The 25,228-nt window shown below is 41.6% G+C and overlaps 1 protein-coding gene across 3 annotated transcripts in view; it reads right to left on the reverse strand.

Moving 5' to 3' along the window:
* The window catches only part of LOC142499701 (histamine N-methyltransferase A-like), a 32,813-nt gene extending 8,714 nt beyond the window's left edge, over window positions 1–24,099 (reverse strand). The window contains exons 1-6 of one of the 3 annotated variants that reach the window (XM_075609474.1): window positions 23,993–24,099; window positions 15,007–15,327; window positions 13,629–13,681; window positions 12,252–12,359; window positions 11,143–11,273; window positions 4,895–4,988 (exon numbers count right to left, since the gene is read on the reverse strand). In XM_075609474.1, coding sequence (XP_075465589.1) covers window positions 4,895–4,988; window positions 11,143–11,273; window positions 12,252–12,359; window positions 13,629–13,681; window positions 15,007–15,143 — 523 coding nt within the window. In that variant the 5' untranslated portion in view covers window positions 15,144–15,327; window positions 23,993–24,099. Of the gene's footprint in view, window positions 1–4,894; window positions 4,989–11,142; window positions 11,274–12,251; window positions 12,360–13,628; window positions 13,682–15,006; window positions 15,408–23,992 lie in introns of all 3 variants that reach the window. The other 2 variants (XM_075609475.1, XM_075609476.1) reach the window with 2 other exon arrangements.
* Window positions 24,100–25,228: the final 1,129 nt, after the last annotated feature.

A 25,228-nucleotide genomic window follows, 5' to 3' on the forward strand; every position in this document is an offset into this window, starting at 1 on the left:
GAGAGCCACGCTGTCCTCTTTTTGTCTTATAGATTGAGAGGAAGTTGGTTGTTCCTGAGGACCGGCAGCAACACCCAGCAGCTGGTTGCAGACACTTTCGTTTTTCTTTTTGGGGCATTCCCTCTTCTTTTTCCCCTTTCCCTTCCCCCCCCCACCTTTTTTTTCCTTGTTTGTGTGTTTGTTGTTGTTTTGTTTGTTAGTCCTTTTTTGCATACTGTTATATTATTTAGTTTACACTGGTTCCCCTGGTTAACAACCATTTTTTGTGGATTTATCCATTTGTCCGGTTTCCAAGCTAGTGCAGCAGTTCTTTTCTCTTTTTTTTAAATATATATATATATATATATATATATATATATATATATATATATACATATATATATATATACACAGAGCTTGAGAAAAGACCTTGTGGTCTAAAACGTACGTCGCTTGGAGCTTGTCTGACTGCCTGATGATTTACTGAGAATAAATAACCTTTTTCTATTTGTGAGTGCTGCAGATTTTCTATTTTTGTATTTTTACTTTTGTATATACTGCTGGTTTGAGTTTGATAGGAGATTATGATAACCAGTACTGGACACATACTATACTGAAGCAAATGCAGGACCTATAGTGCAGTGATTTGTAACCTTTTTATGGTTAAGGAACCCTAAAATTATATTGTGAAATTCTGAGGAACCCCAGCACTCTCTAAAAGCGTGTCTGAGATCAGATGCATTATAAGAAACTCCAACCCTCTCTAATAGCGCGTCTGATCAGATGCATTGTAAGAAACCCCAACCGTCTCTAACAGTGCGTCTGATCAGATGCATTGTAAGGAACCCCAACCGTCTCTAATAGTGCGTCTGAGATCAGATGCATTATAAGAAACCCCAACCCTCTCTAATAGCGCGTCTGAACAGATGCATTGTAAGGAACCCCAACCGTCTCTAATAGTGCGTCTGATCAGATGCATTGTAAGGAACCCCAACCGTCTCTAATAGTGCGTCTGAGATCAGATGGATTGTAGGGAATCCCAACCCTCTCCAATAACGTGTCTGAGATAAGATGCATTCTAAGAAACCCCAACCCTCTCTAATAATGTCTGAGATCAGATACTTTGTAAGGAACCCCAACCCTCTCTAATAGCGTGTCTGAGATCAGATGTATTATATGGAACCCCAACACTCTCTAATAGCGTTCGGAGATCAGATGCATTGTAAGGAACCCCAACCCTCTCTAATAGCGTGTCTGAGATCAGATGCATTGTAAATTCTTCTGTATTTGGTACAAATTTATAATGACCTGAAAATTGCAGGGAACCTTATAGGGAGGCCCGGGGAACTCCTGTTGAAAAACACTGCAGTAGTGTATGCATCAATAAATCAACATATGCTTCACTGTAATAGGTGCCCAGTGCTTGTATCATAATCTCCTATGGGATTGTTTCCTACATTTCAAGAGACTCCATTTACTGCTCACACAATCACCTTACAAGGCGCTACACCAGGGGTTGCCAAATCCAGTCCTCATGGGCCACCAACAGGTCAGGTTTTCAGGATATTCCTGCTTCAGCACAGGTGGTTCTATCAGTGGCTCAATCATTATGATGGAGCCACTGATTGCACCCCCTGTGCTGAAGCAGGGATATCCTAAAAACCTGACCTGTTGGTGGCCCTTATGGATTGAAGTTGACCACCCCTTCACTACACTATAGAGATATACTGTATATATAAAATGTGTTTTCTTTTTTTTTAAGGTAGTAGTAACATAGTAGGTTAACAAAAAAAAATATATGCCCATTGCATTCAACCTTTATTTAATTCCCACATACTCAGTGATCCTATCTGTAATGTTATATTAATCCAAGGCAAACAAAAAAACCTGTGAAACACAGTAATTATGTCTTATAAGGAAAACAAATATTTTCTGACTAGTACACACACACCGGGGAATATTCTAGAAGGTGCGAGTTTGTCCTTTTAAAACCAGGTGGATTGACAAGGTCATAACTTGCAGAAAAAATGGACAACTAGACGTATTCTGCAACAAAAATCACATCTATTACATCACGTATAATCAAATTGATGTTTAAACAGCCAATCCATAAGAATTGTACTTTGTTTTGAAGCGGAATTAACAGCAACGCAACAAACAGCACCAAAAAGGGGTAGAAACAAATGATACATTTCAATATTGGAAATAGCATGCTTTCATTAAATATTGCTTAAAAGAATTGGAGTTTGTATTATATTTCCTTAAACACGGTTTTTAATTTTTTTCCCTAGGTTCCACAACATAAAGTGCTTTATATTCTGACATAACAATGATGTTCCAAAAATAACATTCATATTGAGTCCTAAATTATGTAAAAAAAAATAAAATCAACATGACAATCAAACTGAAATATTTAATTTAAGTAATTAGTTATTTCCACCGCCACAGCGCCAAAATCTGACATTTCATTTAAATAAATTGCTTTGATCACCGTTAAGATTAAAGAATAACTTGTTGACAATATAAACTGAAAAAGCAATCTTTTTTTTGCTTAAGTTTAAACGGAGCCTGCAAACTGTTAATGATTCCAATGGTGAGCTTTGCAGTTAGTTTCTTCACAGCTAATCTACTATCTGCAATATATAATAACTACAGTATATACAAGTACAGTATACTCAATAGTTGGACAAATAGTGTAGCTAAACATATTGTATATTTTGAAATCTTTCTTAGCTACAGAAGTGTTAGAGACTATTAATATGGCATTATTGACGCCCCCCGCCCCCCCACCCCAAAAAAATAATGTAAAGTGAATCATGAGTTATAGAGCTGGAAGAATCCACCCAAATTTCTCGCATTTCCCCCCAAAATCCGTTTTGCAGTGTAAAATTCGCGGACGGATTTGGTCAGTTTTAATCCACGCGGATTCACGCAAAATCGCCATTGGGTACAATATGTTGACGGATATGTAGAATCCAATCCGCAGAATCGGCAATCCGTGGCTGAATTGCTGAATCCACGGATTGGATGTTGCAAATCCGTGGCTGAGTTGCGGAATCTGCGGAGTGTTTTTGGTAATAATAATAAAAAAATTCCGCAAAACGTGAATCGCTCTTTTGAAATTGATCCGCGGAAATCCGTAGACCACAAGAACCGGCCGATCTGCTGCGGATCCAAAGCCACCCCAAAAATGCGCCTATCTCTAATGAGTTAGTCAGTAGTGTGGAAGGGCAGAAATTATAATAGGATAGTTAATTAGGCATATTATGTAAGTGCATGCTCATCAGACGTGAAATAGAATGTGTGACTTGGAATGATGCAATTCCGCAACATATTGAAGCTTTATCACCAGCCTTGAGTTGGGGAGATAAAATCAGCAAGAGTATTTGAAGCAGTTCTGCCTTTTTGAGTTAACTGAGCTACTAGAATTCAAGCGAGTTTGCCAAAATTGGGAGTGTCAGTCATTTGTGTCATACTGCTTGGATTCGCAGAGCCAGAGTGAAACTGCTTCCAAAAAAAAGACCTTTCTCGCAGTTTGGACAAGCAAAAAGGGCTTACAGAATAAGCGAAACTGCATATCTGAGCGAAAAAAGGTTCTTTCCACCCGGAAATACACTTCTTGCAGCTACTACAATATCCACCATAGTTTGAGGATGGTGCATCAGAAGTCAGTCTAGTACAGGGGTAAGCAAACTGCGGCTCTTTCAGCACCTTCATGCGGCTCTCCTCCGTCCGCAGGTTGTCGCTCTCCAGCTGCTTCCTCTCTCTCACTGTGCTGCTCTTGGCTATGGGTGGGGGGGGGGGGGGTAGGTTGCCGATGCTGGTTGGGCCTCTTGTTGCCGTCGGGCATTTCCCAATCACTGGCAAGCCTCCAACACTGTCCCACGCGTGGGACAGTGAAGGCGTTAATGTTTATGCTTATACAGTATATACCTATTAGTGTGTGTGTATGTTATATGTATGTGTTTGTGTGGGTGTAATATTCATGCACGTGTTGCGGCTCTCTGAATATTTTGGGCACAATTTTTCTTTTATAAAATGGCTCTTCTTCCTTTAAAGATTGAAGACCCCCGATCTATTAGCTAATGCAATATCTCATATAATGCAATACAGTTAATGTCTTTGCTATTAGTGCTTAAGTGCAGCTTTTTAGTAGGGATGGGCGAATGCAATCACTCACAGGCTATGGGAGAGAAAGGGTGAGGGGAGGGAGGAGGGAGAGAGAGAGAATACATTCGAACAAAGGTAGGCGAATGTCCCTGTTTTAAACCAAGCCACAAATATTCGTGATTATGAATATTCATGAATGCGAATAAATGCCATGAAGTCAAATGCTTGATAAAAATGTCATATCTTTACTGCGTAGGAAACAGAACCTTGCTCTTGAACTAGGATTTGGTCAAATGTTCTGTGTATAATGCCATGCAATGGGATAGCAGCAAGGTACAGTACAGGCATACCCCGCTTTAAGGACACTCACTTTAAGTACACTCGTGAGTAAGTACATGTCGCCCAATAGGCAAATGGCAGCTCACGCATGCGCCTGTCAGCACGTCCTGAACAGCAATATCGGCTCCCTACCTGTACCAAAGCTGTGCGCAAGCGGGGAGACTATAGAGCATGTTACAAATGTGTTATTTACATCAGTTATGCACGTATATGAAGATTGCAGTACAGTACATGCACCGATAAGTGGAAAAAGGTAGTGCTTCACTTTAAGTACAGTTTCGCTTTACATACATGCTCCGGTCCCATTGCGTACGTTAATGCGGCATGCCTGTACAGTAGTATCTTTACTAAATTAGCACGTATTTGCCGCTGACATTGAAGATTAAACAATTCTTAGATTGACGTTTGTGAACATTGCATACTGTTTTCTTACAATACTACAGCACTTTAGAGTTTATTTACTTACCAGATACAAGAATTATAAGGAGTTTTCCATTTGGTGACAGACAACTTCTGAAGAATTTTAATGTAGCAGGTACATCTTTTACATAATATAACATCTGGAGAAATAAGATACATACTGTAGATAGCACTTTACACTTAGTATACATGTTATGTTACTAGATGTTACATGTGTTACCAATTGGAGAAATCTGGTCAATTTACATACACAATGTATAAACACACAATCCCAGCAATCCCTAACCCCATACGCAATGTATAAACACACAATCCCAGCAATCCCTAACCCCATACACAATCTATAAACACACAATCCCAGCAATCCCTAACCCCATACACAATGTATAAACACACAATCCCAGCAATCTCTAACCCCATACGCAATGTATAAGCACACAATCCCAGCAATCCCTAACCCCATACACAATGTATAAACACACAATCCCAGCAATCTCTAACCCCATACACAATGTACACAGAATAATGTCATTTCTTATCTTCATTTGGAACAAAGTTACTGTAAATTGAAATTAAAAATGGTTACCATTCTTCCTGATAGATGGGTAGAACCTGACTCTTTCAAATCGTACACGATATATAAAGCAGAATGTACCGCCGGCATAGATACTTGGGGGTATATTTACTTAAGGCCCATGCAACACAAAAAAAGGGCGCCATGTTTATCAACCCTTGGAGTGCTGGAGGGGTCATGGTGCCTGGCCCCTCCGGCACAGTGCGTCACGTAGCCGCAGCGGCCATTTTGGAGGAAACGAAAGAGGTGGGGTCCTCCTCCGGCATTTCCTCACTGGTTATATTGCATGCTTTGCTCCACGGGAATGCAGAGCGCGATCTAAGCTCAAACAAACACCCTCAATGCGCATGGTGATGTCACTACTTCCTGGGGCGCATCCAAAGTGTGAAAGAAAAGGAATCTCACTCAACGCAATGGGAATTTTTCCTTTGGTTAATCCGAGGCAAGTCTTTGTCATTGGTTTTGTCCCCTTTTTGCAGCTAGAAGACGTTAATAAATAACCACCACAGGGGGGGAGGATACGTATCAAAATTTTCTCAGCTACACAACAGGGGTGAAAATGGAGCAAAAATGGAAAAACAGCCATTATTTTACTGGGGTTCATTTTTTTTAATAAATATGTTTTTCTTTATTGCTCCTGTTGTTTTGCAGCCAGGAGACTTTGATGAATAAGCCCCTTGTTTGATTGATTCACATAGCCTGTTTAAGGATCTCATATAGGGGGGTAATTTACTACAGCAGGGGTGGCCAACTCCTGTCCAAGCTGCGTTTTTTTTTTAAATTAATTTTTTCCCTTTAATATGGACATCAATACAATCCACACAATGACAAGTAATTAGCTCAGTTGCTGATCGATCTGTTCTCCTGTGATCGATCGGCGAAAATTCGGCTTTGGGGCTCACTAAAGTTCTGTCAGTGCAGCAGAAGAGGACCAAAGATGTAAAGTTCTGTGGGGAAGATCATGTGATCAGGCAGTCACTAGATACTAATGGTGCACTGCTAGAGAGAGGGAAGGGCTCCATCAGGGGTGTGTTAGAGCCTGTTTCTGAAGAGGAAGGGGATGTGACTTTGCAAATGGTTGCTATAGAAACCAAAAATGCTTGTTACGTTATAATACATTAAATGTGTAATTGAGAGATTTTTTTTTAAACGCTTGAAGTATTTTCTCATAGTACAGAACTGATTTATATATTTTTTTTAAAAGCACACATGTAGGATATTGCTTGGACTGCAGCTTTAAGGATATCTCTGCTGAGCACAGGTGGCTCAATCATTGACTGAGCCACTGATTGAGCAACCTGTGCTCAAGCAGGAATATCCCTAAAACCTGATCTGGTGGTGGCCCTTGAGGACTGGAGTTGGCCACTTCTTTACTACAGCTACAAAACTGGGACCAAACCAGTGCAAACAGATTGCACCACATATATCAAAGGGAAAATGTAATCGCTTTCAATTGGATTCCTTTTATTTGATACATCTGATGCACTTTTATGCACTGGTTTTGCACCAGTTTTGTCTAAAAGGTACTTTCCGCCTAAAATTGAAACATTTTCCGCCATGCTGTATTCTAGTAGTGGCGAGTAGCTTAGCGGAGCTATTCACCACTCTAGAATGGCGTTTTGCTGGCGAATCAGCCACGCAAGAAAAAGTTGGCAAGTTGATGGTGAGAGGCTGCTGATGAGTGGCGGATCGGCACTTAGAAAAATTTCAGGCCTTTTTCCTGGCTGGGATTGATGCCGGGGGTCTCCGGAGCTGATACCATTAATACCAGCACCGGACCCCCCCGGCATGCATCCGAGGCAGGAAAAATGCATTTAAAGGCCACTTCATTATCCTAGTGGCTAACCGCTAAGGCAATGAAGGGGTTAAACAGCCATGCCAGGTTTATTGTGGGTAGCGGGGGTGGGTGAAGGGGGTATTTGCCCCTTGTTGTTTGTTTAGGGATTGTGGGGGGGTTGCGGGTGCGCTTAACCCCTTCACGACCGTAGCAGTTAATACCGCTACGTCATGAAGGGGTTAAGGCCTCCCGCTACCCACCCGCAAGCCCTAAACCAACCACCGTTGGGGCTAATACCCCCTTCACGCACCCCCGCTACCCACAATAAAAAGAAAATACACACAACAGCCCCACACTAACGAAATAAATATATATATATATATATATATATATAAATATATATATATTACACCAACAACACCTATATCCCCCTAACATACAGTATAGTAATGGGCACAATGACTATTATCCACAAATGGATAATAGTGCATGTGTCCATTTAAAATACATACCGAACAATAAAGACATTAAATACATGTAGCACTCAACCATGTCCGGCTGCCACGATGAAGGCCATCCTCATCTTCATCCTGCCAATGCCCCATCCGCTTCTGCAAAACAGACACAAGAATTAAAACATCCAATGTAATGTCCCCTAACCCCTTAATCACCATAGCAGTTATTAACCGCTACAGTCATTAAGGGGTTAACCCACCATCACCCACATACCCTCCCCCACTACCCCCCCAGCCCCTGAGGCCTAACCACCCTCACCCACTACCCACAAGGGAGTCCTACCACATACCCTTGGGGCCAATAAACCCTCCCCCCACCCCACCACATACAGTCCAATAATGTGCCAAATAACTATTATCCACATAGGGATAATACATTATATGGCCATTATTAAACACATTAACTAGCATAGTAAAATAAAGAAAAATGTACTAACCTCTTCAATTAGAAGGCCCCGTCGCCAGCATCATCCTTGTGGTCCGTTGCCAAAATAATACATAGCCAATACATTGCAATGCCATTCACATATCAATGAACCCCTTAATCACCTTATCGGGTACTAACCGCAAAGGTAATTAAGGGGTTAAGCCATCCTGGCAATGCCAATACCACTGATCCATAACATCCTCAATGAAATCAAAAGCAAATTCCTAAACAAATCTAATGTAATCATCCAATCTAAAGCATCAAATGCCAATCTAAAGCCTCAAATGCCACTTAAAACATTGCATTTACATTGTATACATGCTGCATTAAATGTAAGCTACATGTAGACTCTGCAAATCAATGTTAATAATACAATATTCCAAATAAAATAGCATTACATCAAAAGAACTATACAATGTAATCCAATAAAGTCAACATCAATCAATTAGCATACATTAATTACATCCCCAAACAATTAAAATAGCATCCATACCAATTATACAATGAACTATAGCAACCGTTACAGAGAACAATTTACCATCATACAAAATAGGACACCAACAATTACAATATACTAAAGCAAGCCTCACCATGACCTAAAGTACAGCATAGAAGCCCAAATATTACATCTATCTAATTATAAAATACATTTAACACACATCTATGCATAGCAGCATAGCCAATATCATTTACAATAGTGCAAAGAAAGCTTTTAGAACACTATCATTTCTTACCCTGTATGTATATATCTCTCTAAACATACATACATACATACAGTGGCAAGAAATGATGTACAATAAAAAAAATATACACATGAAAAAAGCAACAAAAAATACAGTTACATTAAATACATTTCTTTAGTTAACTTACCATTACTTGACCCACTCACCGACTCCCGTTGATCAGCTTACTCACGAACCAATCCACGAACAGTAACCCATAAAATAATAAACCAGAAAATAATAAACATTAAAATAATAAAACACGACAATCCAGGGGTCTTCTACTTGTAATCCATCTTCATCTGTATTCTTCTACCTTCTTCCGGGGTCTTCTTTCCGTCTGCTGCCACGCCCTGGTCTTCTTTCTTCTCCGTAGGTCCTTTCTCCTCGGCGTCTTGCTTCAAAATGAGACGACATAGGCTTTTAAAGGCCTATGATGTCACATTTTCGTCATGGTTTCCATGGCCCTGTTGGGCCGTGAAAACCATGTGTTTTGGCCGATGCAAAAAAAAAATGATCATGTCACTTAAAGGCAATGAAAGCACAGCCAATCAGAATGGCTTTGCTTCAATTGCCTTTAAGATGACGTCATTAAAAGAAACATGGCCGGCCTCACATGGTACGGTAGCCAATCAGAGCGTGTGAAGTCTATCCCAACTCTGATTGGCTCTAGTAGACCATGTGACAGAGCCTTGGGGAAGAACGGATATGACGTCATTGAAAGCCTGTCACATGGTACTAGAACCAATCAGAGTGGGAATAGACTTCCCACGCTCTAATTGGCTACCGTACCATGTGAGGCCGGCCATGTTTCTTTTAATGACGTCATCTTAAAGGCAATTGAAGCAAAGCCATTCTGATTGGCTGTGCTTTCATTGCCTTTAAGTGACGTCATCATTTTTTTTTGCATCGGCCAAAACACATGGTTTTCACGGCCCAATCAGGGCCGTGGGAACCATGACGAAAATGTGACGTCATAAGCCTTTAAAAGCCTATGTCGTCTCATTTTGAAGCAAGACGCCGAGGAGGAAGGACCTCCGGAGAAGAAAGAAGACCAGGGCGTGGCAGCAGACGGGAAGAAGACCCCGGACGAAGGTATAAGAATACAGATGAAGATGGATTAGTACATTTTTCTTTATTTTACTATGCTAGTTAATGTGTTTAATAATGGCCAAATAATGTACTATCCCTATGTGGATAATAGTTATTTGTCACATTATTGTACTGTATGTGGTGGGGTGGAGGGACGGGTATTGGCCCCAAGGATATGTGGTAGGACTCCCTTGTGGGTAGTGGGTGAGGGTGGTTAGGCCTCAGGGGGTGGGGGGTAGTGGGGGAGGGTATGTGGGTGATGGTGGGTTAACCCCTTAATGACTGTAGTGGTTAATAACCGCTATGGTGATTAAGGGGTTAGGGGACATTACATTGGATGTTTTAATTCTTGTGTCTGTTTTGCAGAAGCGGATGGGGCATTGGCAGGATGAAGATGAGGATGGCCTTCAACGTGGCTGCCGGACATGGGTGAGTGCTATATGTATTTAATGTATTTATTGTTCTGTATGTATTTTAAATGGACAACTGCACTATTATCCATTTGTGGATAATAGTAATGTTGCCCATTACTGTATTGTATGTTGTGTATTGCTATGTTTATTGGGGGCAATTGTCCCCAATAAACATACTATTATGCATTAACCCCTTCATTGCCTTAGCGGCTATCCGCTATGGTAATGAAGCCGCATTTATGTATTTTAATAATATAGTGCCCTGCTTCCCCAGTTATAGGCCCCGGTTTGGGGCATCGGTTACAGTGTCGACGCCATGTTTATTGCGGGCACGTAGCGTATGGGACGCTATAAACATGGCAGCGACACTGCCCATCCGATCACACATACCGGGGCCTGTAACTTGGGAAGCAGGGGGTCCCCTGCTCACTGTACAGTATTATTAAAAAATTATTCATGCTGCTTCGCTATCGTTGCAGATACCCGCTAAGGTAAGGTACGAGTCTTTATTGATATGTGTGTTTTATTCATAGTGTAGATGTGCAGAGGGTCTCCGGAGCTGAACCGCTTTGGTTTTAGGTCCGGGGACCCCCTGATTCCCGAGATACAGGCCCCTTTATGGGGTGCTCCTCCAACCTTATGGGATGGCCCTGTGTTGTTGTTCTGCCCTTGGGATGAATAATTCTTTTGAAAGCTCCTTGTATTGTCCACCAAATATGTGTATATAGTTATCATATCCCCTCTTAGACGTCTCTGTGAAGAACATAATGTTACCTGGATCATATGAATAAAATCATACTTTCTGTACTCTTTCTGCTCATTTACTTGGTGTTCATATTCGGTTGAAGTTTTCTTATGCCATGAAAAAGTTATATTGTCAAGATCTGGTGTCTTTGCAACACGCTCTGAAACACATGGATAATTATGATATACTTACTTCAGTTAAAGCAGAGAGAAAGCACATATTTCATTTCAAAGTGCATTGGGAAGTGGAACATTTGCAAGGTACTGAAATCAGTACAAAGTGCTCAAAAACCACCCAAGTCAAGGCCTTTAGTGCTAGTGGGGCTTGAAATGCACTGCACTCAAAGGGTGACCGCTGTGTGTACACATCTAGATTTCAATGTCGTCTCATGTGTTTCTATTTTAAAAAGACATTGCTGTAAAAAAATATATATACTTTTGGAAACTCCGACTATAATCCTAATATGAATTCCCCAAGATCGTTATCGTTCATCCGTAGTCACAACTGTGGAGTTTCGGCACCTTATTTCCTCAGTTAGGAATAAGCTCTTTACTGGGCACTCTTAAAGCAGCAGTCCGTTTTCTTTTTCAATGTTCTTTTCCCCCTTTAATATGTGCATCAATACAATACACACAATGATAATTAATTTGCTAAGTTGCCGATCGATCCGTTCTCCTGTGATCGATCGGCAAAGATTCGGCTCGGGGGTTCACTAAATGTCTGTCAGTGCAGCAGAAGAGGACCAAAGATGCAAAGTTCTCTGGGGTTGATCATGTGACTAGGCAGCACTAGATACAATTGGTGCACTACTAGAGGGAGGGCAGGGCTCAAAAAGGGGTGTGCCAGAGCCTGTTTCAGAAGAAGAAGGGGATGTGACTTTGTAACTGGTTGCTATAGAAACAAAAATGCTTGTTACATTATAATACATTAAAAATGTAATTCAGAATTATTTTAAAAACAAATGCTACAAGTATTTTCTCATTGTATAGCACTGATTTATTTAAAAAGAAAAACACATGTTGGATATTGCTTAGTCTGCAGCTTTAAAAGCAGAATGTGTTGTCAATTCCATGATATTTGTTCTTAATAAAGCTTAGGCTTTTGGACCTCAATTGTGAATGCTGTTGGTCATACTTACCCTTGTAGCAGAAGATTTGCTCTGCACTTGGCTCAACAATGTTATTATTAATTAAGATTCCTGGATATTTCGCCTGTATTTTGGAAAGCATCTGCAAGTCAATTTCACCTACAGTTTAAAAAATGAAAGAAATATATTATAAAAAAATAATATATAGATGCTGATGATAAAATAGACATAAAAAACTATTGCATGTGCAAGTCCCCCAACCCGGCTTTATAGGATGTCACGTCAGTTCTACTATATACATGGCAGTGCTTGGTCTTTGTTTAAAGTGAGAAGGCTGATTGCCTAAGCAACCTCAGACCATCATGATATCCGTAAGGTAGGGTAGGAGCAAGGCATTCGGTTTACTCTCTCCTAGTTGCAGCACTTCATGTTGGGAATATCTTTCTGTGGTTGCCACCAACCAAACAGAAGTAGAAAGGTCTGTGATAGTGGCTCCCCCAACAGGAGAAGGCATAGGTAATCCCAGCAGCAAGGAATGAAGGAGAACAATGGAGGAAGAAATGGGGGAATGGGACAATCTCTTTGTAACATAGAAAAGCTACACTGTGTCAGATCACTTCTGCAATTGACACTATGGGGGGTATTTAATTTCCTAACATTAGTGCTACAGGCAATTCCATGATTTGCATACTGGGTTGCATTCTTTGTTGTGGGCATAGAAGCATTATAAATATGTCATCAATTGTTTAGTGAACGGTGGGTGTTATCACTAAAGCTAAGACGTACCTGAGTGAGTGTGCTCAATGTTCACCTATCTGATCTTTCTGCGTGTTATTAACTTTAGTTGGGTTTTTCTGTTGCAGGGAATATTACTGGTTTTGCTCAGCCTACCACCACTCTGATTACATTTTAGTGCTAGCTCCATTCAATAATAACGCCTACGAGTCATCTTTCAAAGCTTCAATTACCTGAACACACCTTCAAAATGCCGAGGGCAAAGGTTACATTGATACATAACGTCTTTCTGCAGCTTATGGGGATGGGCACATCTTTTACATACATCCCGTTCTCTTATTTCTGTTTCACCTCATTTTTAGACACTCGGTTGTTATTCTAGTACTAATACTGTAATTATAATTCAAAGTTTATGTTAAAGTATTTTCATTGGGTGAATACTTTCTATTGCTTACCTTTTGGATTTTTACAAAGCCGCAGATTTTTTTCCTGTAAATTAGCCCAGTAAGTGTAGTATTATGACAAGCACGGGCAAATATGTGAAAACGTTGTACAATCCAATTAAACTTGACCAAACCTGTTTAATGTATCTACATTGAAATAAGCTGGGGGAAAAAACAGTATTCTGTCTCTAAATACAGTAGTATAGGAGTCAAATGCCTTCTAGGGGAAAAAAGATATAATTGTACATACCTGATCCACTTCCTATACCAAGTACATCAAGGGTAGACTTCTCATTTCCTATACTAAAACATATACATATATATTTAATTTATCAGCATGTGGGTCAGAAAAGGTAGCTACCATTCAATATACAGTATTTAATACATTATTTTATTTTGGCATTTTTAATAGTTTCTAAATTTTAAGCAGTGTATAAAATACATCAGTTGCACAGTACAATAAATGAACAAAAAATTCTTAATAAAAAAAATTAGAATAAGCAGCAGCAAAGTGAATTCAAATTTATGGGCCAATTTGACCATTTGAAGACTGCTTATAGGTAGGATTAAAAAAAATGACACATAAAGGGTTATTCATTAAAGCATTAATGTGGTAGTGCCAATTGGTGCACTATGGCACTTAAACTCCCATTAACTTCATTGGGATTTCCTTGATATAGCACCCGATAAGCAATATCGTAGTTTAATGAATAACCCTTCATATCGTCCAATTTAAAAAACAGCGAAGATATCGTCTCCCCGCCATGGAAGTTTAGGGTCAATTCCAATAAATTAATTTTAATGATGCCTGCATTTTTCAGGGCCAGGAAAAGATGATTTCATAGCAAACTGAATGGGCCGTAGAAAGAGAAAATTAACCCTGAAGCCTTTGAGAACGAGAATAGCAGAACATCTGCCCGGCATGGGGAGTATTCCTTCCACAATTCCAAACATATGTTAGGGATAGCACAGGAAGAAACAGCAGATACTGTACTTTAAGACAATGCCGGCTTGTAAATGAAGCCAATTAAAGTTAATTACTTAATAGTAAGGTAACACTCCTTCCCTCTTTCCTCTGCTCAAGAGGAGCATTGTGCACTGTTTGGCGATCGAGAGGCTCCTCTCTTTTCTCTGTGGACAGAGGAGAGGTAAATTGGAGCTTCTACATCTCCAGCCAGCGTGGAAGGTGCTCAGTGAGTTTTTAGGGTTGCCAGGTGTCTGGTATTGTCTGGTGTCTGGTATTGAACCAGACTGGCCTGTATTTGGATACTCCGTCCAGTAAAAAATGTGAGTTACTGTAATACTGGACATGTATGTGTCTGGAATTACCTCCCTGGACATATTGACCTGACGCACCATTCACAATTGTGTCCAGTATTTTTGGAGGAGCCACCTGGCAACCCTATCAGTGTTCCCCTGGGACCGCGGCACCCTTGGCAGAGGGTCACAGTGCACCAGTGTTGCTGTGCACCCTGGGTAAGAAACACTGACCTAACCACTGGTTTATTGGATACATTTTCACTTGCATGAATCTATGCACAACAAGAGACCGCATCTGAAACGGGGAGCCCAACAAATATAATTAGTAGTTCAAATAAATGAAGCAATTAGTAGCAAACATGTTTTACCTTGATATAACCTCTGGCAACTTTGTCTCAATAAACTGCTGCATACACTGGTGTTCTGTGGAATTCTTGAGGAAAACACGAAATGATTCCACATAGCGGCTGTTATCTGAGAGCAAGCTTCTCATTGCCGATTCCATTCTGCTTTCTTTACAGCCGAGAAGAGAGTTGCGACTAACCTGCTTTTCTGGGCCTCTGCAAATGTGCCCGTCTGCAAATTGTCTCGCCTCACTGAGATTGCTTCATTTCTACAATAGCATAGCACATGCAGAGAAGGCAGTCTGGGTTATCTGCAAATCTGTTCAGTTTCCGAGCAGTCAGGGGCTGTATTGTTGGAGCAAGGACAGAAAAACCATATGTGGTATTATGTCTTCACACAGTTCCCTGCAAGGCAGTTTCATTTCCTATGAGCGACAAAACGTGAAATCTTATATGCTTTTTTTAAGAAAGCAGTTCTGTAATATTAGATGTGGGTTTTTTTTTTAATTCAGCTCTTCATGCCATGAGTTTCATATACTGAGCATCCTTTGATTTCTCTAGCAGTTTTTAGCACACCTCAGCAGCACTGCAAGATCTTGGTAACACTTTTCTGTTTGTGATCTTTTGTTGCCAATGTTCCCAGCAGTTTAAGCTGCAAACTGTAACAATAGCCAATGTTACCTTAGTAACAGAATACATTGTAGCTGCTGGGTTACAGTGACTGAAGGATTGATTGAAACTGAAAGGTGGCCATTATGTTAGGCACACAATCAGGATTTGTACAGCTTTATAATAGGAGCACCAAACGATTGCCAGTTTAGGTAAGAATGTAGAATTATACATTGTCACATTCTTTACACTTTAAAATACGAGAAAAAAATGTAGTATTGCTGCTTAAAAGCAATAATCCCTTCTGAAATGATTTCTATTTTTTTTAAACGTTACCTTGGCCTCCCCACGACCCTCTCCCCCCCTCCCCCTCCCCGACTTAAACAGACACCCGGGCCAAAAGCTGCGAGACTTGAATTATTTTTCCGTTTTCTGTAGAGACAGGTGCGGGGAGATGGTATGCGGATGGTATAAGCCGGGTAGAAGAATCAGCACTTGTTACAGAAGCAGAGCAGGACAGCGGTGGAGGAGCGCGCCCCAGCGGTCTGACCCGGAAGTCTTTCTTACTTCTGGTGTCTGCTGCTTGAGCGTGCTCCTCGCCTCGTGCCACCCTGCTCTGCCTTTGCCTCAAGTGCTGATTCCTCTACGGCTTATCTTTCAACACCGGGAGCCCGCCGCCGCTACCTCATACCATCTCCCCTCGCCTGTCTCTATTACCAGAGGTAGGCATGGAATAGCAGGGGGGGGGAGGAGATATGATGAGGCGGAGATATGATGATGATGATGATGATGATGATGATGATGATGATGATGATGATGAGGGGGAGATCTGATGATGAGGGGGAGATCTGATGAGGATGATGATGAGGGGGAGATCTGATGAGGATGATGATGAGGGGGAGATCTGGTGATGTGGGGGAGAGCTGATGATGATGATGGGGAGAGAGATGATGATGATGGTGATGAGGGGAGAGCTGAGGAGAGATGAGGAGGGATGATGAGAGCGAGGAACAGGGAGAGGATGGGGAGGGAGAAAAAATTGCAGTCAGTAGTAATATTAATGGGGCACTGAAAAAATGTTTGCCCGGGGGCCCGCGCATATCTAGCTATGCCACTGTCCCCTGGCCACGTGTTTAGCATGTTCTGGAACCAGGGTGTTCCTTTGACATCGGAGGGATCCTGAACAAGCTCGAGAGGACACCGGCTCTGGTAAGCTATTTTAAAAATAAAGTTTCTGTTGTAAAATAAATAATGTTTCAGATTTTTACTATGTCCTGTGTCATTTTACGTTTAGGCCTATGTGATTTATATAATTATTGATTTACCATTTGATCTGTTTGGCTAATGATAGTATCAGGGGGGAAGAGGGAGAAACTGAAGATTATAAACCCCATAAACAGATCAATAGAATAAACATCTCCAAAGCATTTGATCAACATGAAAATAATATTTTAAAAATTACTTAAAATACTTTTTTATGGAGGAAAAAAGTGACTGCTAGCTATATTTAACATAATAAAGCAGCGATCAAGCAGATATAATTATTTTTGTTACCTTAAAGCAGTATTTCGTGCTGACCGCCATTTTGTTTTACTTATTTTTATTACTACTTACTTTAAGAGACCTCACTTTATCCTGTCAAATATTTTTATTTCTGAAATCGGATGTCCACGAGATATAAGGGTTTGATTTATTACGTGTCCAGGAGCTTAAAAGGAAGCCCTAAAGGTTACCATGGTAACCGTGGAAGCTAGAGATGAAGAATATCACGATTTTTAACACTAGAAAAACATTTATTATTTAAACATAAAAGAGCAGGACATGCTCAGGAGGCCAGATAATAACATATAAGTTAAACTCATAGAGGCTTCTGGGGGATTCCTGCTTTAACCCTTTGAGTGCTGGTGTGAATCACACTGGGTGGACTGGCCCCACCGCCCCTTTCAGAAACGGTCAAGCGATCGCTCCATTGGTGAGGATGGAAGGGGAGGGGTCAGCCCCTTTCCTTCACCATCATAGCAGATCGCGCCCTGAGCTACGTAGGTGTGCAGGACACGATCTCTCCTAATACAACGAGCATTTTTACGAAGCTACTGCCTCATGGGGCACCTAGGGTAGATTTGTCCCATGGCACTCAAAGGGTTAATTGACCCCTCAGAGTTTCACTGCAATTCTCCCATCTCTGGAATTCCAGTTTGACAAGGAATTAACATTTTAAAGTTTGCCAGTTTCTGAAGAAAGCTATTGAAAGCTGAAATGTCTTTCTATTGCCCACGGGAGCGAGATTGAGATCGGCAGCCATATTGTTCCCCCGGGCAACTGTCAAAAAAAGGGACAAGCTGCACAAACAAATACTATAAAGATGCCACTGACACTAGTTCACTTTTGGTCTTAGAAGTGATGGAATTAAAACCGTATCTCACTGCCTATCTCCTGTTTGGGTGTTTTTCCGCAGTTTTCTGTTTCAGGACAAACAGTCTCCACATATTATTGGATAATTGATGTTTTATTTTGTATATGCCAAGTGAACAGATAATTCACTTCAATTGAATCACACAATTCCAAAGCTGTGGGAGCTGTTGTATTTGATCAACCAAATTAAGTAACAATTATTCAGTATCCAGCCTTCTAGACTTGCAAGTTTAATGCCACCTCAGGCCTGGCACAAAATAATTTAAAGTGTCCCAGAAACCGATGCATTCTATTATGACAAAAAAGTCTATAAAGCAGACACTCATTTGTACACTGTGGGGCCTATGCAGAGAGCACCGATAACGAGGTAATCTCCAGGATGTCGCCAGAAGTGGGTATACGTATGCAGAGATGTGCGGAAATGTGGCGAGATGTGTATGAAATTGGCGGTTTGTTTTGGCGGATAATAAAATGCGGATAATCGTTGGCGAGAACGTTAAACTCGCATGTGATCGCCATGGTGAATAAAACGTGGTATTCCAAGCACAACTTATACAGATTCTCGCCATAACTGCTCGGGACAATGGCAAATGTATCATGAAAAGTAAACGGCAGTTAAAAACGGCAAATATGTTGAGCGAACATGGCGAAATAAAAAGACACATCCCAGTGGCATAAAGTTAGACCTGTCAGAACATGTTTCATTGAAGATGAATTTATAGTTGTTACAGTTCTGTTATTTCGCTCAACATGTTCTAATGGACGAAAGGAGATTTTAGTGTAAAGCCATCAGCAGGGTATTGCAGAATATGTTAACGGAAAAGGTGTACATGAACGATTGTGAAGTATATATGGCATATGTAATTAATGCTGATAATGCGTACATATATGTAGAACAGGTACACGTTTATGTACTACCCTTGAAAGTATGTTGTTAATGTACATTGGCCAAGTAATCATACATTGTAGTCTATGGTAAAAAAGCCATGAGAACCTATGCACAATACATGTGAACAGGACAGATGTTGAAACGGAATAGATTTGGACGAGCAAACATAAGTATAGGGTTCACTTGTAACTGTTATAATTGGTGCATGCACTTCAGTTGCATCGTGAAAGTATCACTGCTCTTATATTTTTACTATGTATACCAGAATGTTATTATAGTGATGCGCATAAATAATTTTACAGATGTGAAAAATATGTGACATACAGAAGCACGTCAATATACGTGTTGATATGTAAAATAAACAATAATGTGCTATTGTATTGATTGTATGAATGGACATATGCAATATGTTCGTAGGGATGGTGTTTGTGGAGAATTACTCAGTGTTGTTTGTGATCATCATTTTTGTTAAGCAGCCGCCGTCGACGTGCAGCAGCTTTGCGCATTCTGGGGGGCGTGACCCCCCTGGGGTGCGCGAGACTGCCGGCGGGGGGACGCGGTGTCTACAGAGTCCTCGGACGCTTCCCGAAGGCACATAAATGAAGTGCCGGGGGAGCTGGAGGGCCTCTGTAAGGCTTTACTGACCTTTGGTCCGGCGTCTTATTCCGGCGTTGCCATGGCAACGCGGTGTCAAAATGACACCGCAAGGTTATGTGACATCACGTTACTATGGCAACGTGAAGTCATGACGCCGGATCACAGGTAACTGTCAGTTAGGGGGGGCGCGGGAGTTTGCCCGTCAACAAAAACAAGCTTACTGCTGAGCCAAAAACGCGCGGATCTGCATGCCGAGATTCATGCCAAATAAAACTCGCCAAATTTATAAATATGTGTCGGCAAGGGAATCGATTTTATTTCCACGGCGACTATGCTGAACGCAGCTCTCTGCATAGGCCCCAGTGTGTTTTATCTTATTATCAGTTCCAAAGTGCAGGAAAACAGTTTCAGTTGAGGAGAGTCCTGGAGAGTCCTGCTTGCGCAATCAACACAACATAGACAAACAAATTCCTCAAGGTGCAGTTTTCCTCCAGGACAGAGGTACAAAGTCGAGTTCACAAGTTCACAATGCAATTCTTTATTTATTGTAACAGCCAAGAACGGAGGAGAAACAACGTTTCAGGTCCTATATGGGCCTTTCATCAGGTGACATACAACAGGGCTGTTCAACTTGCGGGCAGTGAGCTAAATGCAACCTACAAAGTGTCTTGGGGTGTCGGCTGTCTGCCGCTCCTAATTTCAATGCACCGTGGAGCAACAATTTTTCATAGAGAAACTCACTTTTAATGTAAATATATATGATACAGATATTATACAGTGGCGGCCGCCTTCAGCCTCTTGCGGCCGTTTCGGCGCGGCTTTTAAAACCGCGGGCAGATGCGGCATGTCCCGGCATTTTTAGGCGCCGCGGGCGTTTCCTTGTATTAGCGCTTTTAGCGCTGTCTCGCCATGAATGCGGCAAAGTGCGTGACATTCGGAAAATTTCCCCGAAAACATTCGGGGATGTAGGAGATTAAAAGGGGCCGCAACAGTAGATACATGACAGATGTAAGTCAAATATTTGTAATTCTTCTTAAAGCAGCAGTCCAAGCTGCCATTCCCCCCCTCCCCCCTTAATATGTGCATCAATACAATCCACACAATGATAAGTAACTAGTTAAGTTGCTGATCGATCGGCAAAGATTCGGCTCGGTGGTTCACTAAATAGCTATAAGTGCAGCAGAAGAGGACCAAATATGTAAAGTTCTGTGGGGAAGATCATGTGACCAGGCAGTCACTAGATACAATTTGTGCACTGCTAGAGAGAGGGCAGGGGTCAAAAAGTGGGGTTCCAGAGCCTGTTTCAGAAGAAGAAGGGGGTGTGACTTTGTAAAAGGTTCCTATAGAAACCAAAAATGCTTGTTACATTATAATACATACAAAATTTAATTGAGGTGGAAATTGAGGCGAATGAGATCCCGGTACAGAATATAGGCACATTATTGTGAATTCCCAAAAAGAATAGACCTCAAGAGGTGTATAATCACCCGGTAATTAAATTCACACAAAATATTTGGGATAACTGGGAGAGAAAAAAGGGATTAAAAGGACAACCCTCACTTATGACCCCCTTATGGAGGAACGAGGAATTTCCCCCAGGATGTATACCGGGAAGGAACAATATTTGGATTATAAAAGGTATCTTTATAATAGGTATATTAGGATTAAAGATGTTATGTTTCTGGGGAAAATATATACATTCGAAGAAATACAAAAGAAATACAATATTCACTTTCAGAATATTTCAGATATACACAAATCAGGCATTTTATTATTTCAAAATAATTTCTGCAAGAGAATACACATCTAACCAAATTTGAAGAGATGTGCACAATACAAACACATCAGAAGGAGTTGATTTCGAATATATATTCTACTCTGAGTTCTCTAGACAAAAAAGAAAAACACTCATATCTGACCAAATGGGAAGAAGATATTGGATCAGAGATTTCTAAACATGATTGGGCAGAGATATGGGCGGCGGCGGCGGCAAGCTCATCTGCCTGCACCATAATTAAAGAAAATAGCTACAAGAGTATGATGAGATGGTATTTAACACGATAGATTAGCACAGCGGTGCGCAAAGTGGGGGGCGCGACCCCCCGGGGTGCGCTGGATTTTTTTGGGGGGGCGCGTGTGCTTGCAGAGGGCCCGCGCTCTTCCCTGAGGCATTTAATTAAATGCCGGGGGATCGCGTGAGCCCCCTGCAACACGAAACACGTACCTTGTTTTAGATGCTGTGACGCGTGTCATGCGTGGTGACGTCACACGGCCCTCTCCATTGAAACGGGGTCATGCTGCATCATTTGACGCCGCAAACAAGGTGAGTGGGGGCGCGGGAGCGAGAGGGAGCTGGTAGGGGAGCGCAGCTCAAAAAGTTTGCGCTCCCCTGGATTAGCACATATTTACAAAGGACCAAGCGCTCTGTGTTGGATAAATTGTGGTTGTAGAGGTACATTATACAGTACCATATATTTTGGACTTGCCCAAAAGCTGTTCCCTTTTGGAGGAAAATTAAGAGAGAGATTACTAGGGTGTTTGGAGTAACTATACCAACGGACCCTGTAATAATGATTTTGGGGAAACCTGTGCCTAATGTGTCCTATGCAACAAAAAAACCAATTGCACATCTGTTGACAGCAGCTAGATGCACAATAGCACTTCAATGAAAGCAATTAAATACACCATCCTATCAGATCTTTCAGGAAAAGGTGCGACATGTTCTTGAAATGGAAAAAACGGACGGAATTTATGAATAACACCACAGAGAGATTTGTAAAAAATCTGGAATCCCTGGCTGAGTGACTTTCAAGAAGATACAGCATCATTTCAAGATATACAAATGTAAACAAATTGGAAGATATTAAAAATTAATAATGAAAAATGTCTCTATAATGGGAAAACTTGTTCAAACGTTATAAACCAAACTATATCATAAAACCAAAGAATCAGGAAAATGACGAAGGTTAATACAGTACCACTAATGTCTCTTGCCCCTTCCTACCCCCCTATATACCTTTTTTTGTTGTTTCTATTAGTATGTTAAAGATATTAGTATTATTGTTAAGTGTACTGTTGATTTGATTATGTTGTAACCCCTCTCCACCCTTTCCCTTTTTATTCTGTATCCCCCCCCCACCTTCATGTTATTCAAAAAACACAGTTTGAAACCCCCAAAAAATTAATTCAGAGTTGTTGTTTTTTTTAAATGCTACAAGTATTTTCTCATAGTACAGAACTGATTTATTTAAAAAAAACACATCTATGGTGCTGCTTGGTCCGCAGCTTTAAATATATTTTAAATGACATTGCAACGCTCATGTGGCCCTCCTATATGTCATATGTATCTCCTCCTATAACACCACTACACCACGCACTATATTGTTGTGTAACACAGGGGAGGGCAATCTTTTCAACGTGACATTACATGACCCCGCGGCGTCATTTCACGCAGCATTGCCATGGCGACGCGTCACCAGAAGACGTCTGAACCAAGGTGAGAGAGTTACACAGGCCTTCACCGCTTCCCTGGCATTTAATTTAAATGCCTTCGGGGTGCGCGCGGGGCCTCTGTAACCCCCGCGCTCCCCGCATAGAATCTCGCGTCCCCCTAGTTTGCGCACCCCATAGTGTAACATACCCATAGTGTAACATACTGTCCTTAACCCTTTCTGTGCTGTAGGGTGCGCAATAAAGTGCCTTGCAATACATTGCCAACCGCTGCAGAACAAAGAGATTGATGAGGATTTTAGCATGTTTTTAACAATAATAAACCCCTGTATTGGCATTTGTCCCTATGTACTGGGACTTATGGCAATAAAAAACAAAACAACACAACTGCTATTAACCTTCACGCTTCCTCCATTTTTGCGGCAACCTATATGCACCCATCTAATGACGAGCATATGACTATCACACTATCTAAAATAACCCACATGTTTCACAAAAAGGGCATAGCTGCACAATTAGTTGCAGCCTTAACTGCATGGAGGGGGTAAGGGTAAACCTTTACTCATACACAGTGCAAAGTGGATGTATGTGCTAATTAATCTGCTTCTTGTTTGTGTCAGGCCAGTGAAGCAGTACATCTGCTCACTATAATCTGTGTGTACTGTGACCACACACACCCTCCCCTTCCAATGGGAGCAAAGCAGGGCACTTTCTGCATGCATTCCTATGCTACTCTTTGCAGCCAGATCCCTGCCTCTTAACTTTAAAATAGAGACTAAAACATGTTTTGTTTTTGTTTTTCCATACCAGGCATCTGAGACAATAACAAAAACAAGACCTTCTGTTAATACTATCGCTTGAAAAGTGTTAAATGCAATGCATGCAAAGCAGGAAGGGAGGAACTGAGTCTGTGCCAGCCAAGCTCGGAGTGAAAGAACAGAACGTTACTAAGTACAGTCTGCTCAAAGCTTCACATTTCTCTGACTGTTTAACATGTACTTTATAGTCATGTTAGCAAAGCCCTCGTTGAGAACACGACATGTTTCTACTCACGGTTTTTTTTGTTTTAGTTTGAAGAGCAGCTGTGTTCCAAGAGCTGCAGGAAATGGCATTAGTCAGATGTACTGTATCTACAGCCCCTGGCTACAGAATCTCCACCCACAGGACATTGTTATTGGCATATGGTCAGGAGGTGTTACTGCAGTGCTAATAGAAAATAGGCCGGACCGGTCCGGTATACAGTGCCGGTAAAACAATAAGTGCCGGTACAGCGCAGCCGTATTAATTATTTGAGATTTTAACCCCCCCCTCCAATTATAACTTCCACTGCAACATATAATATTATTCTCCAGATATTTTTTGTTTATATTATTCTGCAATATACTCGAGATGATTTATAATAGTGGCGACTATGAGCCCTTGCTATGCTTCTGTGCCTTTGGCGCCCAGGCGGGGTCACGTAAACTAGGTCGCTCCAGCAGACTGCTCTGGAGACAAGCCGTTGAAACAAGTTCAGACAAGTCAGTGACGTACCACTGCCGGACCAATATATTTGTGCTCAGTTTATATTTCTTGAACAATAGAAGATCCGTTCAAAATGTCAATCGGTAAAAAATATGTTCATGCGTAAAACAGAGGATGCATGTGTGAAGTGTGTGGGGACCTCCAAAAAAGTGAATATTGAGTTACTGATGTAACTTGGGTCCCCTGGCACTAGGCAGCGGAGGCAGTGGGCAGGTTTCGGCGCCAACGGGAAAGTTGCACAGGCAAGCGCATCGCCAGAGGCTCCGGCGGCTCTCTTTGCAGGGCGCCGCCATGTTGAATGTGCATGTGCCATACAGTTTGCGCATGCGCAGTACGGTCTGAAGGTATTGCAAGCGGCGCCCATTACACAGATGCTCCGCATGGGGAACTACAGCCCCCAGAAGGCACTGGGGCTGACAGACATGTGGCGCAATAGAGCCAATAGGGCACCAGAATTCCCCTGCACAGAATAGGATACATTTTGTGCGCTGTGAACACCACGCCAGTCGGAGCTGGGACAAGGAAGTGGTAGGTTGTGTGTGCAGGTGTCTGAGGCATCTGCACTAGGCCAGATATTCCCTGTTAGGCCCCAGCTAGGCCCCGACTCCCACATAGCTTGTGGTTGCTATAGGGACTTGCCCTTAAGACAGGGACACTGCCCTGCTTAGCAGTATTAGTGGCAGGGTCACAGGGAGATGCCGCACGGTGACTGCGGCCTGCGGTCCAGAGCCAGACCATAGAGACAAAGCTAGGACGCGGCTGCGC

This window comes from Ascaphus truei, chromosome 7 (assembly GCF_040206685.1).
Source record: "Ascaphus truei isolate aAscTru1 chromosome 7, aAscTru1.hap1, whole genome shotgun sequence".
NCBI classification, from domain to species: domain Eukaryota; kingdom Metazoa; phylum Chordata; class Amphibia; order Anura; family Ascaphidae; genus Ascaphus; species Ascaphus truei.